Genomic DNA, 17,955 nt, shown 5'->3' on the forward strand with positions numbered 1-17,955 from the left:
ACTCAAACCGGTGCGCCTGGCACCTACTACCATACCCCGTTCAAAGGCACTTCAATCTTTTGTCTTGCCCATTCACCCTCTGAATGGCACATATACACAATCCATGTCTCAAGGCTTAAAAATGCCTCTTTAACCTGTCTTCTCCCCTTCATCTACACTGATTGAAGATTATTTAAAAAGTGACATCGATAAGGGATCATCGTTTTCACCTGGATTCACCTGGTCAGTCTATATCATGGAAAGAGCAAGTGTTCCTAATGTTTATATGTTTATACACTATGAGGTTGGAATAATACTTTGAAATAGTGAAAATGATGATAATGCCCTTTTAGTGTAAGAGCTGTTTGAAAAGAACACCTGAAATTTCAGCCTATTTTGGTGGGATGGAGTTTTGGCCTGCCTGACCATTTTTTAATTGAAAACACAATAAGGTACTTAATTGTTAGTCAGAAATGATTTGATATTGAGATAAAAACAGCTGCATTGGACCTTTAAACTTGCTCCTTTTTTTCAATGCTTAATTGAATGTCATTGAGAAAACAGAAAGCTGTCATAATGTATTTTTTTGCAAAACATCCTATATAAATTTTTAAGTAATCCAAGAAGTAATCATCTCGTTTTTTCAAAAGTATCTGTAATCTGATTACAATGTTTTTGCTGGTAACATAACTGATTACAGTTACAGTTTTTTTGTAATCAGATTACATGTAACTGATGTACATGTCAACATTTACTCCCTAACCCTATTACTTATCATTTATAAGCACCTTTATTCAGTATCACATGTCTAAGGACTCACATAACAGAACATTTGACCAAGACACAGTTGTTGTATGGAGTTTATTGCATTAGAGATACACTTTGGATACATTGAGTATCGCTCTTTATTAGTAAAATAAAGACCACTAGTAGTCACTGTTTCCCCTTATATTATTTGAATACCCTTTAACTGTAGCCATTCTCGGAAATCCCAGTCCCAGGACATGCTGGAACATCGGTCAATTGTGGGAGGCAACCCGTTTGTCTAGAGAGTCTGTAGCCCAATAACTTTTTCTGAGCTCTACACATTAGAATAAGACTAATCTACTTTTTGACATATGCAATTATTAATATCTTCCTTTTACAAATCTCTTCTGATTAAAAAGTGACAATAAAAAACAATAGTACACCTGTATTGTCGTTTCTCAACTGTGTTTTAAAAGATATATCTCTGAAGTATATCACTCTAGGTTTTGGGTTACAGGTCAGTCTTCTGTTTAGGTTTTGGGGTACAGGTCAGTCTTCTGTTTAGGTTTTGGGTTACAGGTCAGTCTTCATTCTGGGTTTTGGGGTACAGGGCAGTCTTCAGTCTAGGTTTTGGGGTACAGGCCAGTCTTCAGTCTAGGTTTTGGGGTACAGGGCAGTCTTCAGTCTAGGTTTTGTGGTACAGGGCAGTCTTCAGTCTAGGTTTTGGGGTACAGGGCAGTCTTCAGTCTAGGTTTTGGGGTACAGGCAAGTCTTCAGTCTAGGTGTTGGGGTACAGTCCAGTCTACCATATAGGTTTTGGGGTACAGGCAAGCCTTCTGTCTAGGTTTTGGGGTACAGGGCAGTCTTCAGTCTAGGTTTTGGGGTACAGGTAAGTCTTCAGTCTAGGTTTTGGGGTACAGTCCAGTCTTCAGTCTAGGTTTTGGGGTACAGGCAAGTCTTCAGTCTAGGTTTTGGGGTACAGGGCAGTCTTCAGTCTAGGTTTTGGGGTACAGTCAAGCCTTCTGTCTAGGTTTTGGGGTACAGGCAAGCCTTCTGTCTAGGTTTTGGGGTACAGGCAAGTCTTCAGTCTAGGTGTTGGGGTACAGTCCAGTCTACCGTATAGGTTTTGGGGTACAGGCAAGCCTTCTGTCTAGGTTTTGGGGTAAAGGGCAGTCTTCAGTCTAGGTTTTGGAGTACAGGCAAGTCTTCAGTCTAGGTTTTGGGGTACAGTCCAGTCTTCAGTCTAGGTTTTGGGGTACAGGCAAGTCTTCAGTCTAGGTTTTGGGGTACAGGGCAGTCTTCAGTCTAGGTTTTGGGGTACAGTCAAGCCTTCTGTCTAGGTTTTGGGGTACAGGCAAGCCTTCTGTCTAGGTTTTGGGGTACAGGCAAGCCTTCTGTCTAGGTTTTGGGGTACAGGCAAGCCTTCTGTCTAGGTTTTGGGGTACAGGCCAGTTTTCTGCACTCCAAATGCGGTGATGAAGATGTTGATGATGGTGGTGATGAAGACAAGGCCAGTGGCCACGTTGTTCATGATGTCCAGCTTCCTCTGGTTGGCTACGTTGTTCAGGTCCTTACGAGCTGGAACACACAGAGACAAGTAGTGTTGACCCTGAGGTGAGACTTGATGCTATACAGTAGTGGTGCATGGGTAATATTAATGAGGAAGCCAAGCAAAGTCAGTAAAAAAGCCATATTACAACCTATGTTGTGATAATTGCGTTGTTTGCTCTATAATCCATTAGTTCCTACTCCACAGTGATATACAATAAGGCCGTGACAACCAAAAAACAACAGTCACACAGTGGCGGAATAAATTCAACTACACATACGTTTGTTTCATCACAAAACCAGAGAGCAACATCTGTCAGGTGAAGTCCACAAAGCAAATATTGCATGGAACAAACAGTTACAGTGGCTTGCGAAAGTATTCACCCCCATTGGCATTTTTCCTCTTTTGTTGCCTTACAACCTGGAATTAAAATGATTTTTGGGGGGTTTGTATCATTTGATTTACACAACATGTCTACCACTTTGAAGATGCAAAATGTTTTTTATTGTGAAACAAAGAAATAAGACAAATAAAACAGAAAACTTGAGCGTGCGTAACTATTCATCCCCCCAAAGTCAATACCTTGTAGAGCCACCTTTTGCAGCAATTACAGCTGCAAGTCTCTTGGGCTATGTCTCTATAAGCTTGGCACATCTAGCCACTGGGATTGTTGCCCATTCTTCAAGGCAAAACTGCTCCAGCTCCTTCAAGTTGGATGGGTTCCGCTGGTGTATAGCAATCTTTAAGTCATACCACAGATTCTCAATTGGATTGAGGTCTGGGCTTTGACTAGGCCATTCTAAGACATTTAAATATTTCCCCTTAAACCACTCGAGTGTTGCTTTAGCAGTATGCTTAGGGTCATTGTCCTGCTGGAGGGTGAAATAAGTTATTGTTTTCATTTCACTTCACCAATTTGTACTATTTTGTGTATGTTCATTACATGAAATCCAAATAAAAATAAATTTTACAGGTTGTAATGCAACAAAATAGGAAAAACGCCAAGGGGGATAAATACTTTTGCAAGGCACTGTACTGTATATGACCTGCAGCACGGTCAAGCAAGTTAATGTTTTCGACAGTTTACTAAACAACTGATTTAGAACTACGGAGTTACCGCAAGTCAGCCAAAGACAACAGGAGAACTGCCTCCGCTATTCCACCAGCATTTCATTTCAAATCAACAATAACAATATATGCTTAGTTTAATACACTGAAAACAAACTTAAAGATACCAAAAACAATTCAGTCCAATCAATGTTGCTAAATATCATGTGGCTGTCCATGGGACTGATTTCTGTGTGAGTGTGTGTGTGTGTGTGTGTATATATGTGTTTGTGTGTGTGTGTGTACGCTTGCATGCGCATGCAAGTAATTATAAATTTTTTGACTCACCCTACTTGTGGACGAGTTTAATGCCTATGCCATCCTCCTCTCTTTCATGTTGGCAAAACGGTCTATGGCTCTGTACGCTTTTAGTTTTAGTTTTCATAAGCTACCTAGCTAAAATGCTTGCTAGCATAACTTCCTCGCATGGGCAACAATGAACCAGCTAAGTTAGCTAGCTAGCTAGTTAACGTGAGCCTTACATCTAGGCTACATATTGAACTTCAAATGTCTCAGGCCAGTGGCACAATATAGGAATGTATGGTTAGATCGTAATCGCCATCATAATCATTGGCCTGTACAGAGAATTAAGTCAAAATCCCCATCTCCATCCATGGCTTAGGAAAGGGCCTATTTAGCAAGCTAGCTACTGCAGGACATCAACACCAGCAGACCAGAAACAGACAAGTTTTTCTGACAATGATGACGTTTTGCATAGGATGTGATTTGATTGATGTGAAGCCAAATCCAAACTGGCCTCCCTTGGGGGGGGGGGGGGGGGGGCATTTTGCTGCGCCAGGACAACCCACAGTTGAGCTCAGCTCAACGCTGATTGGCTAATTATTTTATACTTGTTTTATCAAGGGAGGCCAAATGCTTGCTGGCATCAATCAATCAAATGCTACCGCGGCAACATGTTATACTCTTTTGTTCCAGACAGCATCAGATACATGGGCTACACATACTGAGACAGAGGGGCGCTGTTTCCCTCGCTCTGATGATTTCTCTGGTAAGATTGGTCAACTATTTGGGGAAGCCTGTCTTCCCTTGGCATCCATGGATACACGCCACTGATGCTATAAAGGGTTTATAAGCGCTTTAGAGACTGAGATTATTGTTTATAGGTCAGTAATAAACAGTTTACAACACACTTTGTTTGAAATGGTGAAATGGACTGTGTGCTTTTGTTGCCCCTCGCATGGACAACTTACAGTCCAGCTTTTTTACTATAATGACACTTGACTTGACTTTACAATTCCAGACTCACCCATGGCGACAAACAGTATCCCGGCCAGCACCTGGAAGAGCAGTGAAGACCCGATGAGGACCAGGACGGTGATGTAGTACCTGTAATGATGGATGATCTCTTAGACTTATCCTGCCTGGTGGCCAAAGCCAGACGACTACAATGGAAATACAGTAAGTCGGGAAACTTTATTTTTACAATTATTTTACACACAAGTATCCAGTTGTGTTTTAAATTGTCAAATAAAATAAAATGTAATCAAAATACCTGAAGTCTGGCCCCTGCTCCAGGACGGCCTTCAGCTGGGCAGCGTTGGCCATCAGCAGGGCCACGTCTAACATGCTCTCTGCTACCGTCTTCTTAGTGGCATAATGGTTCAGATTCAGACTAGTGTTACCACCCTGAGAGAGAGCGAGAGAGAAAGAGAGAGTATTAGCCATGAGTATTAGCCATGAGTATTAGCCATGAGTATTAGACACGAGTATTAGACATGAGTATTAGCCATGAGTATTAGACATGAGTATTAGACACGAGTATTAGACATGAGTAAGGACACGTCTAATATTCTCTCTGCTACGGTATTCTTAGTGGCATAGTGGTTCAGGTTGAGGCTAGAGTCACCACCCTGAGGGAGGGAGGGAGGGAGGGAGGGAGGGAGGGAGGGAGGGAGGGAGGGAGGGAGGGAGGGAGGGAGGGAGGGAGGGAGGGAGGGAGGGAGGGAGGGAGGGAGGGAAGGAGGGAGGGAGGGAGGGAGGGAAGGAGGGAGGGAGGGAGGGAGGGAGGGAGGGAGGGAGGGAGGGAGGGAGGGAGGGAGGGAGGGGTGAGTAAAATCCTCTACCCATTAGTTGTCTCTCCCCTTTGAACAGTAGATGGCAGCAAATACAATAAAACTTTGGAAACAGTGGTGAGGGGAGGGGACTACACTGTAACACAATCCAGGTGTGGAAAGCTCTTAGAGACTTACCCAGAAAGACTCACAGCTGTAATCGCTGCCAAAGATGATTCAGGGGTGTGAATACTTATGTAAATGAGATATTTTCAATAACTTTGCAAACATTTCTAAAAACATATTTTCACTTTGTCATTATGGGGTATTGTGTGCAGATGGGTGAAAAAATGTTGAATTCAGGCTGTAACGCAACAAAATGTGGAATAAGTCAAGGGGTATGAATCCTTTCTGAAGGCTCTGTGTGTGTTAGAGTGTGTACATCATGGTGTACATGCTGTGTGTGTGTGTTAGAGTGTGTACATCATGGTGTACATGCTGTGTGTGGGTGTGTGTTAGAGTGTGTACATCATGGTGTACATGCTGTGTGTGGGTGTGTGTTAGAGTGTGTACATCATGGTGTACATGCTGTGTGTGGGTGTGTTTGCTCTGTGGCTCAGGGGAGATCAGATGGTTGAAACCTGATCCCAGCTGCAGCAGACAGACCAGTAGACCATCAGACTCCACCAGACCAGTAGACCATCAGAACAGACCAGACCAGTAGACCAGACCAGTAGACCATCAGAACAGACCAGACCAGTAGACCAGACCAGTAGACCATCAGAACAGACCAGACCAGTAGACCAGACCAGTAGACCATCAGACTCAACCAGACCAGACCAGACCAGTAGACCAGACCAGTAGACCACCAGACCAGTAGACCAGACCAGTAGACCATCAGACTCCACCAGACCAGACCAATAGACCAGACCAGTAGACCATCAGACTCCACCAGACCAGTAGACCATCAGACTCCACCAGACCAGACCAGTAGACCAGACCAGTAGACCATCAGACTCCACCAGACCAGACCAGTAGACCAGACCAGTAGACCATCAGACTCCACCAGACCAGACCAATAGACCAGACCAGTAGACCATCAGACTCCACCAGACCAGACCAGTAGACCAGACCAGTAGACCATCAGACTCCACCAGACCAGACCAATAGACCAGACCAGTAGACCATCAGACTCCACCAGACCAGACCAATAGACCAGACCAGTAGACCATCAGACTCCACCAGACCAGACCAATAGACCAGACCAGTAGACCATCAGACTCCACCAGACCAGTAGACCATCAGACTCCACCAGACCAGACCAATAGACCAGACCAGTAGACCATCAGACTCCACCAGACCAGTAGACCATCAGACTCCACCAGACCAGTAGACCATCAGACTCCACCAGACCAGACCAATAGACCAGACCAGTAGACCATCAGACTCCACCAGACCAGACCAATAGACCAGACCAGTAGACCATCAGACTCCACCAGACCAGTAGACCATCAGACTCCACCAGACCAGACCAATAGACCAGACCAGTAGACCATCAGACTCCACCAGACCAGTAGACCATCAGACTCCACCAGACCAGCACTATACCCCATTGGGTCTAGTTCACCCACACAGGGTGTGTGTGTGTGTGTGTGTGAGTGTGTGTGTGTACAGCAGCCCCCTAGCTTCCACAAAGCAGCTGTTTCAGTAGTGTGTTAGCATGACATACAGTGAGGGAAAAAAGTATTTGATCCCCTGCTGATTTTGTACGTTTGCCCACTGACAAAGACATGATCAGTCTATAATTTTAATGGTAGGTTTATTTGAACAGTGAGAGACAGAATAACAACAACAAAATCCAGAAAAACGCATGTCAAAAATGTTATACATTGATTTGCATTTTAATGAGGGAAATAAGTATTTGACCCCTCTGCAAAACATGACTTAGTACTTGGTGGCAAAACCCTTGTTGGCAATCACAGAGGTCAGACGTTTCTTGTAGTTGGCCACCAGGTTTGCACACATCCCAGGAGGGATTTTGTTCCACTCGTCTTTGCAGATCTTCTCCAAGTCATTAAGGTTTCGAGCCTGACGTTTGGCAACTCGAACCTTCAGCTCCCTCCACAGATTTTCTATGGGATTAAGGTCTGGAGACTGGCTAGGCCACTCCAGGACCTTAATGTGCTTCTTCTTGAGCCAGTCCTTTGTTGCCTTGGCCGTGTGTTTTGGGTCATTGTCGTGCTGGAATACCCATCCACGACCCATTTTCAATGCCCTGGCTGAGGGAAGGAGGTTCTCATCCAAGATTTGACGGTACATGGCCCCGTCCATCGTCCCTTTGATGCTGTGAAGTTGTCCTGTCCCCTTAGCAGAAAAACACCCCCAAAGCATAATGTTTCCACCTCCATGTTTGACGGTGGGGATGGTGTTCTTGGGGTCATAGGCAGCATTCCTCCTCCTCCGAACATGGCGAGTTGAGTTGATGCCAAAGAGCTCGATTTTGGTCTCATCTGACCACAACACTTTCACCCAGTTCTCCTCTGAATCATTCAGATGTTCATTGGCAAACTTCAGACGGCCCTGTATATGTGCTTTCTTGAGCAGGGGGACCTTGCGGGCGCTGCAGGATTTCAGTCCTTCACGGCGTAGTGTGTTACCAATTGTTTTCTTGGTGACTATGGTCCCAGCTGCCTTGAGATCATTGACAAGATCCTCCCATGTAGTTTTGGGCTGATTCCTCACCATTCTCATGATCATTGCAACTCCACGAGGTGAGATCTTGCATGGAGCCCCAGGCCGAGGGAGATTGACAGTTATTTTGTGTTTCTTCCATTTGCGAATAATCGCACCAACTGTTGTCACCTTCTCACCAAGCTGCTTGGCGATGGTCTTGTAGCCCATTCCAGCCTTGTGTAGGTCTACAATCTTGTCGCTGACATCCTTAGAGAGCTCTTTGGTCTTGGCCATGGTGGAGAGTTTGGAATCTGATTGATTGATTGCTTCTGTGGACAGGTGTCTTTTATACAGGTAACAAGCTGAGATTAAGAGCACTCCCTTTAAGAGTGTGCTCCTAATCTCAGCTCGTTACCTGTATAAAAGACACCTGGGGGCCAGAAATCTTTCTGATTGAGAGGGGGTAAAATACTTATTTCCCTCATTAAAATGCAAATCAATTTATAACATTTTTGACATGCGTTTTTCTGGATTTTTTTGTTGTTATTCTGTCTCTCACTGTTCAAATAAACCTACCATTAAAATGATAGACTGATCATGTCTTTGTCAGTGGGCAAACGTACAAAATCAGCAGGGGATGAAATACTTCTTTCCCTCACTGTATGGGAGGAGAGACCAAGCATGTAACCTAATCCACTAATGTTGCTATAGAGGAGAAGTACAGAGAAGGAGAGGGAATATAGGTGTAGTTATCAACATATGAACAAACAAACTGCGATGCTGAGTGTTTTTCTAAAAGACAGCTTTACTTGTAATAGCAGTAAATGACCAATAGAGGACAGCACTGACCATGACTGGAGATTTGATTTATGACGAATGATGATTTGAAATTGTAATGTGTAATTATTCGGTTGTTGAAACAATTGTTTTATAGATTTTCATTGTAAATTGCTTTCATATCTAAGTTAATGGGCCATTTCCATTTACTCAGACAGCATGGAGCCAACTTTTCTGTTTGAGAAGTAAAGTGTGTGTGTGCGTGTGCATGTGCATGTGCGTGTGTGTGTGTGTGTGTGTGCACGCGTCTTGCACGCCCCGTTCCTGCATGCGCTCGTGCACGTGTGTGTGTTTCCGCTATGTTGAGCAACGAGAGCGGTGTGGAGAGGATCAGCTGTAGTTGTTATGACATATCTAGCAACAAGAAGAGAAGCATGCAAACAAAGATATCCTCTAACCCATCAGGATACTGTTGTTCCCCTCATAACAAGGATATCACAATAAACATCTCCACCAGGAAATTATACTGATGGTTACAGGTTGTGTTGCCTGATTCCAGACCTGTTTGTTCTGTTTAGCTAGCTCATATTCATTTAAGGGATAGTTTCCACTGCCTTTACCTGCAAAAAAAGAGGTTCCCTCACTACAAAAGGTAAGTTATTTTATATTTCTATTGTATATAGCTTCTACTCACACCTGAACTCCTGTGTATTTCTCTTCAGATCCACACTTTCAAATGGTGTACAGCCGTACTGAAGAGAGATGTCAAAATATGTAGTGTATATAGCTAGTCATAGTAGATAGTTGTAGCTAGTAATAAAGATGTCCTGCTAAGGGGAAGGTTTGGGGGGTGCTACATTGTACAGTAATAAAGGTGTCCTGCTAAGGAGAGGGTTTGGGGGGTGCTACATTGTACAGTAATAAAGGTGTCCTGCTAAGGGGAAGGTTTGGGGGGTGCTACATTGTACAGTAATAAAGGTGTCCTGCTAAGGGGAAGGTTTGGGGGGTGCTACATTGTACAGTAATAAAGGTGTCCTGCTAAGGGGAATGTTTGGGGGGTGCTACATTGTACAGTAATAAAGGTGTCCTGCTAAGGGGAAGGTTTGGGGGGTGCTACATTGTACAGTAATAAAGGTGTCCTGCTAAGGGGAAGGTTTGGGGGGTGCTACATTGTACAGTAATAAAGGTGTCCTGCTAAGGGGAGGGTTTGGGGGGTGCTACATTGTACAGTAATAAAGGTGTCCTGCTAAGGGGAAGGTTTGGGGGGTGCTACATTGTACAGTAATAAAGGTGTCCTGCTAAGGGGAAGGTTTGGGGGGTGCTACATTGTACAGTAATAAAGGTGTCCTGCTAAGGGGAAGGTTTGGGGGGTGCTACATTGTACAGTAATAAAGGTGTCCTGCTAAGGGGAGGGTTTGGGGGGTGCTACATTGTACAGTAATAAAGGTGTCCTGCTAAGGGGAAGGTTTGGAGGTGCTACATTGTACAGTAATAAAGATGTCCTGCTAAGGGGAAGGTTTGGGGAGGTGCTACATTGTACAGTAATAAAGGTGTCCTGCTAAGGGGAAGGTTTGGGGGGTGCTACATTGTACAGTAATACAGGTGTCCTGCTAAGGGGAGGGTTTGGGGGGTGCTACATTGTACAGTAATAAAGGTGTCCTGCTAAGGGGAAGGTTTGGGGGGTGCTACATTGTACAGTAATAAAGGTGTCCTGCTAAGGAGAGGGTTTGGGGGGTGCTACATTGTACAGTAATAAAGGTGTCCTGCTAAGGGGAGGGTTTGGGGGGTGCTACATTGTACAGTAATAAAGGTGTCCTGCTAAGGGGAAGGTTTGGGGGGTGCTACATTGTACAGTAATAAAGGTGTCCTGCTAAGGGGAAGGTTTGGGGGGTGCTACATTGTACAGTAATACAGGTGTCCTGCTAAGGGGAGGGTTTGGGGGGTGCTACATTGTACAGTAATAAAGGTGTCCTGCTAAGGGGAAGGTTTGGAGGTGCTACATTGTACAGTAATAAAGGTGTCCTGCTAAGGGGAGGATTTGGGGGGTGCTACATTGTACAGTAATAAAGGTGTCCTGCTAAGGGGAAGGTTTGGGGGGTGCTACATTGTACAGTAATAAAGGTGTCCTGCTAAGGGGAAGGTTTGGGGGGTGCTACATTGTACAGTAATAAAGGTGTCCTGCTAAGGGGAAGGTTTGGGGGGTGCTACATTGTACAGTAATAAAGGTGTCCTGCTAAGGGGAGGGTTTGGGGGGTGCTACATTGTACAGTAATAAAGGTGTCCTGCTAAGGGGAGGGTTTGGAGGTGCTACATTGTACAGTAATAAAGGTGTCCTGCTAAGGGGAGGGTTTGGGGGGTGCTACATTGTACAGTAATAAAGGTGTCCTGCTAAGGGGAGGGTTTGGGGGGTGCTACATTGTACAGTAATAAAGGTGTCCTGCTAAGGGGAGGGTTTGGGGGGGTGCTACATTGTACAGTAATAAAGGTGTCCTGCTAAGGGGAAGGTTTGGGGGGGTGCTACATTGTACAGTAATAAAGGTGTCCTGCTAAGGGGAAGGTTTGGGGGGTGCTACATTGTACAGTAATAAAGGTGTCCTGCTAAGGGGAAGGTTTGGGGGGTGCTACATTGTACAGTAATAAAGGTGTCCTGCTAAGGGGAGGGTTTGGGGGGTGCTACATTGTACAGTAATAAAGGTGTCCTGCTAAGGGGAGGGTTTGGGGGGTGCTACATTGTACAGTAATAAAGGTGTCCTGCTAAGGGGAGGGTTTGGGGGGTGCTACATTGTACAGTAATAAAGGTGTCCTGCTAAGGGGAAGGTTTGGGGGGGTGCTACATTGTACAGTAATAAAGGTGTCCTGCTAAGGGGAATGTTTGGGGGGTGCTACATTGTACAGTAATAAAGGTGTCCTGCTAAGGGGAGGGTTTGGGGGGGTGCGACATTGTACAGTAATAAAGGTGTCCTGCTAAGGGGAAGGTTTGGGGGGTGCTACATTGTACAGTAATAAAGGTGTCCTGCTAAGGGGAAGGTTTGGGGGGTGCTACATTGTACAGTAATAAAGGTGTCCTGCTAAGGGGAGGGTTTGGGGGGTGCTACATTGTACAGTAATAAAGGTGTCCTGCTAAGGGGAAGGTTTGGGGGGTGCTACATTGTACAGTAATAAAGGTGTCCTGCTAAGGGGAAGGTTTGGGGGGTGCTACATTGTACAGTAATAAAGGTGTCCTGCTAAGGGGAGGGTGTGGGGGGTGCTACATTGTACAGTAATAAAGGTGTCCTGCTAAGGGGAAGGTTTGGGGGATGCTACATTGTACAGTAATAAAGGTGTCCTGCTAAGGGGAAGGTTTGGGGGGTGCTACATTGTACAGTAATAAAGGTGTCCTGCTAAGGGGAAGGTTTGGGGGGTGCTACATTGTACAGTAATAAAGGTGTCCTGCTAAGGGGAAGGTTTGGGGGGTGCTACATTGTACAGTAATAAAGGTGTCCTGCTAAGGGGAAGGTTTGGGGGGTGCTACATTGTACAGTAATAAAGGTGTCCTGCTAAGGGGAAGGTTTGGGGGGTGCTACATTGTACAGTAATAAAGGTGTCCTGCTAAGGGGAATGTTTGGGGGGTGCTACATTGTACAGTAATAAAGGTGTCCTGCTAAGGGGAAGGTTTGGGGGGTGCTACATTGTACAGTAATAAAGGTGTCCTGCTAAGGGGAGGGTTTGGGGGGTGCTACATTGTACAGTAATAAAGGTGTCCTGCTAAGGGGAATGTTTGGGGGGTGCGACATTGTACAGTAATAAAGGTGTCCTGCTAAGGGGAAGGTTTGGGGGGGTGCTACATTGTACAGTGATAAAGGTGTCCTGCTAAGGGGAAGGTCTGGGTACTGTCCAGTGATAAAGTTGTCCTACTAAGGGGAGGGTCTGGGTACTGCACAGTGCTAAATTGTTGGTGTTTTTACTATGTTCTCTTCTCTCCTTGGTTTCTTGGAAATTACGTACATATTCCTCGAACTGGAACCCCTTTCTCTCAAATGGTACCCCCTCTTCTACTGAGGAGAAAAGGGGAAAGTTGTAAGTAAACAATCATAGTAATAAAATTTCCCTCTTAAGAGGGGGGTTGTTGTTGTTGTTATAGTTTGAGCTGTGTTTTTAAATGGTGTACTGCTTTGTACTGTTGCTATTCCTGCTATGATCTTAGTCCCTTCCCTGATCTCTTGGAAATGATGTACGTATTCCTCAAACTGTAAGTCTGTCATAACACTGTCATCTCTCTGTCAGCAACTCCTTTGTGGGCGATTCCACGCCAGAGTAGGTGAGAAATATTTTTGGTATCTCAAATTGTTCTGGCAATTCTCACATATAAACTTCATTGGGAGGAAGGATGTTTGACATGCTTTTTACATTTGTATCACAAAACATTTTTGAGAAAATGATGATGAAAGTGGCCATTTCAGGCCCTCGTTAAACCTATACATGCCTCCTGTAAGACCCTATGATCTGTGAACCCAACTTGATACAGACAACATCTTGGTGTTACTCTCATGCTTCTTCAACCTGTATCGTACAACTTGTTTTAAAACATGTATTCTCTGTTATTATTATCACTGCGTTGTTGGGAAAGAGCTCTCAAGGTAAGAATTTCACTGTACTGTTTTACACCTGTTGCGTCCTGTGTACCTGGCGAATAAACGTTGAAACTTGAAACTTTCAGATTACTTTTTCTCTCTTTTACAATAACGACCTGACCAATATACAGTCACGGGTAATATAAAATTGGCGTAGGATTGTGCTTTACTGCACTGCTCGGTTGGTGTTCCTCCTATGTCCTTCCCTGATCTCTTGGAACTGATATCTGCGTTCCTAGAACTCTATGTCTTTCATAACACTGATCTCATGTCCCACCACGTGCTGAGGGAGGGAGGGCGTATAGGAGAGGAGGAATGTATATACTGTATACTGCGACTGGTTCACATGTCCTCTCCTCGGAGACTGCTACAGTCAGCCCTTACTTACATTACTTACAGGGAGAGCTGCCAGAATATACACTCATATCTCTTTACATTACTTACAGGGAGAGCTGCCAGAATATACACTCATATCTCTTTACATTACTTACAGGGAGAGCTGCCAGAATATACACTCATATCTCTTTACAATACTTACAGGGAGAGCTGCCAGAATATACACTCATATCTCTTTACATTACTTACAGGGAGAGCTGCCAGAATATACACTCATATCTCTTTACATTACTTACAGGGAGAGCTGCCAGAATATACACTCATATCTCTTTTTCGCTCCCTCGTTTTCTCCAGTTTTTGCTCTCTCTCTTTCTTGCTAACTTGTTTCTTACTTGCTCTCTCTCTCTCTCTCTCTCTCTCTCTCTCTCTCTCTCTCTCTCTCTCTCTCTCTCTCTCTCTCTCTCTCTCTCTCTCTCTCTCTCTCTCTCTCTCTCTCTGACAGACAGAGACAGTCTGTCTGTCTGTCTCTCGCTCTCTCTCTCTCTCTCTCTCTCTCTCCCTCTTCCTCTCTCTCTCTTTATCCCACCCACCCTCCCCCCTTCCTTCCTTCCTCCCTCCCTCCCTCCCTCCCTCCCTCCCTCCCTCCCTCCCTCTCAATAACAATAAACCCTGAAAGCCCAGACGTTATTTAATGTATGTATTTATATGTACCTGTGGATACATATATATAGGACTGTTGTTTTGGTGAAAGTCTGTAGCCCTGTCTTTCCCTGCACCAGGCTCACGTCTAGTAACCACACACACACACACACACACACACACACAGGCTCAGGTCGAGTTATACCACACACACTGCGGTGCTGTTTTAGTTAACAAGCAGGATTATTTCTCTCTTTTAAAATAAACACCACGGGAGAGGTCAGGAATATCCCTCAAAGGGGGCCCTATACCAGCCCACAGGAAGTAAAACATCTCCCCTTACTGTTAATTGGCTGCTCCCCTGGCCAATAGCGAATGGGAACAGGCTAGGAGTGGGCCGGAGTGGCCCACTCAAATGACAGTAATGACTCACTCACATTCTCCCCTCAGTTTTGTCTTGCTTTCTTCTGTTTTACTTCTGTTTTCCAATTCAAGGATTGACTGAACTGAGTTAATTGACCCCTAACTTATGACTGAACTGAGTTAATTGACCCCTACCTTATGACTGAACTGAGTTAATTGACCCCTACCTTATACTATGTAACTAACAAAAGACTAGCAAATTGTTCTTCTGAAACTGTAATTAGATAGTCTGACATGAGTAAACAGGCGGGGGCCTGGAGGGAACTTGTGTGGTTTTACTTTGAGGGGTGAGGGGAGGTTAAAGCTAGAATCCTTAATTGGAACAATAGCAAAGCATTCTCCCCGCCCATGTTTAGCTAAAAAGCTAACGGATGGGGCTGGAGAAATGTAACCACTCTCAAATTAAAGACAGAGCTATAGGTGCAAGGACTGACCATCCATGATATCAAATGTATAATTTTAATCATGTTTTGAGGCTATACAGTGTTTGTTTACATGTACGATGTTCACAAACATTGGAGTAAAACAAATGTATATTTTTGAGATCTGATGGGGTGCAACAATTGACCTAAGCTCATGAGGAATGTCATCAAATCAAATCACATTTTATTGGTCACATACACATATTTAGCTAAATGCTTGTGTATAAGTTATGTTCAATGGGTATACATCATTACTTTATAAGTTATGTTCAATAGGTATATATCATTAATTTATAAGTCCAGAAATGGATGTAGCAACTAAGAATTCTAGCTTTAAGGGAACAAAACATTTTTACAAATGTGACAAATGTCAGTCAGCAGTCATTTTCAAATTCATTGATTGAACTGAGTTATTGGCAATTGACCCCAAATCTGTAACCAACAGAAGACTAGCTAATTGTCTTCTGAAACTGTAATTAGTTAGCCAGTGAACAGGCTGGAGGGAATGTGTGAACTGGTCACTTGTGCGTCTCTCCTTTGATGGATGGGGGGAGGAGTTAAGAGAAGAGAACAATGTGACTAATGTCCCTCAGCACCTTACGCCTCTCCAGTAGAGGCTCCACCCACCCAACACTACCCAACACTACCCAACACTACCCAACACTACCCAACACTACCCAACACTACCCAATACTACCCAACACTACCCAACACTACCCAACACTACCCAACACTACCCGGCACCCCTATCCCGTTGAGAACTTCAATGCTCTCGTTCAATGCTATTTTAGTACACTAGAGGCTCTTATCACAGTGTGATGGAGTGCCCTACTCTACTCTACCACCTCCACCCCTCACCTCCTTTACTCTGAGATATGGCTGTAGACTCCAATGGATTCAGACACCATAAGAGGTTACAGTCATGTCTCTAGGCAACTAACCTCCTACCGCCCTTCCAGGACAGGACTGAGTCAGGCTTAAATAACAGCCAGTGGTGGAAAAAGTACCCAATTGTTATACTTGAGTAAAAGTAAAGATACCTTAATAGAAAATGACTCAAGTAAAAGTGAAAGTCACCCAGTAAAATACTACTTGAGTAAGTCAAAGTATTTGGGTATAAATATACTTAAGTATCAAAAGTAAATGTAATTGCTAAAATATACTTAAGTATATTTAAGTCATTCTGGATAAGAGCGTCTGCTAAATGATGTAAATGTAAATGTAAATGTATCAAAAGTAAAAGTCTAAATCATTTCAAATTCCTTATATTAAGCAAACCAGACGGTACCATTTTCTTGTATTTTCTTTAAATTTACGGATAACCAGGGGCACGCTCCAACACTGACATAATTTACAAACGAAGCATGTGTGTTTAGTGAGTCCGCCAGATTAGAGGCAGTAGGGATGACCAGGGATGTTCTCTTGATAAGTGCATGAATCTTCCTGTCCTGCTAAGCATTCAAAATGTAACGACTACTTTTGGGTGTCAGGGAAAATGTATGGAGTAAAAAGTACATTATTTTCTTTAGGAATGTAGTGAAGTAAAAGTAAAAGTAATAAAAAATATAAATAGTAAAGTACAGATACCCTAAAAAAGTAGTACTTTAAAGTATTTTTACTTAAGTACTTTACACCACTGATAACAGCTATAGATTCAAGTGACCTGGCAAGTGACCTGACCAAGTGACCTGACCAAGAGACCTGACCATTATAGGCCCTACACTAGGTGCTATCTAGAACCTAAAAGTGTTCTTTGGCTGGCCCCATAGGGGTACCACACAGGGTTCTACATGGAACACAAAAGGGTTCTACCTGGAACCAAAAATGGTTCTACCTGGAACCAAAAAGGGCTCTCCTATGGGGACAGCCGAAAAACCCTTTTGGAAAACTTTTATCTAAGAGTGTAATAGTAGGATATAGTCCCAGAGTGTTTCCTGGTCAGGACATATGATCAAAAACAGTCCTCATAAACTACTATAAGAACATGAACTATCACTGGACAAACTATACTTTATGTTTCAAACATGAATTATCTATCACTATCACTGGGGAAATTATACTTTGCCAGTGTTCAAAAGCTTCTCCATGTTTCATGAAGAAACAAGTTTCATGCATGACATGTGCCATGCTGACAAATACTGTACCTCTGAACACATTTAGACCTCTACGGTATGTGTGACAGCTTCATCAAATCACCATATCTGCCTGACATGACAGGATTTACTGCTACAGATGCAGGATCTTAATTTGATCACCCTGTTGTTGCAGGAAATGTCCTGCTAAGCAGGAAATACACAAATGTATTGTATTCAAGGTTTACAAAGGATTCTAAAGTTTGTAATTTCCACTTTCAAATTTCAGACTTGATTTATCCTTACAAAAAACTTACCAACCCCTACAAAAATGTCCATTAATTATAATCCACACAATTTACATTTCCTGTTGCTGCAGGATTATTTTCCTGCTGTGAGAAACTGGTCAAATTCAGATCCTACATATGTAAGTATTCAGAAAGAACATGTCATGCAACACATAGTATAACTATCAATGTTACCATGCCAACGACAGATACAAACATAAATAGAATTTCCAAGGGTTATATTTCACCCCACACCCTAGGGTTCTCAGCCAATCATATCCCTGATTGTTGGGTGTCTTGGCCAATGGAGAGAGGAAAGTGA

General features: G+C 43.7%; 1 protein-coding gene across 2 annotated transcripts in view; it reads right to left on the reverse strand.

Annotated features, from left to right (window-relative positions):
• Positions 1 to 825: 825 nt before the first annotated feature.
• The window catches only part of LOC311114088 (ninjurin-2-like), an 18,079-nt gene continuing 949 nt past the window's right edge, over positions 826 to 17,955 (reverse strand). The window contains exons 1-4 of one of the 2 annotated variants that reach the window (XM_084189369.1): positions 14,502 to 14,528; positions 4,896 to 5,029; positions 4,650 to 4,729; positions 826 to 2,304 (exon numbers count right to left, since the gene is read on the reverse strand). In XM_084189369.1, the coding sequence (XP_084045495.1) occupies positions 2,156 to 2,304; positions 4,650 to 4,729; positions 4,896 to 5,029; positions 14,502 to 14,513 (375 nt within the window). In that variant the 5' untranslated portion in view covers positions 14,514 to 14,528 and the 3' untranslated portion in view covers positions 826 to 2,155. Of the gene's footprint in view, positions 2,305 to 4,649; positions 4,730 to 4,895; positions 5,030 to 14,501; positions 14,529 to 17,955 lie in introns of those variants that run through there. The other variant, XM_084189370.1, reaches the window with a different exon arrangement.

The sequence above is a fragment of the Coregonus lavaretus genome (genome assembly GCF_964263955.1).
Source record: "Coregonus lavaretus genome assembly, contig: HAP1_SCAFFOLD_4830, whole genome shotgun sequence".
NCBI classification, from domain to species: Eukaryota; Metazoa; Chordata; class Actinopteri; order Salmoniformes; family Salmonidae; genus Coregonus; species Coregonus lavaretus.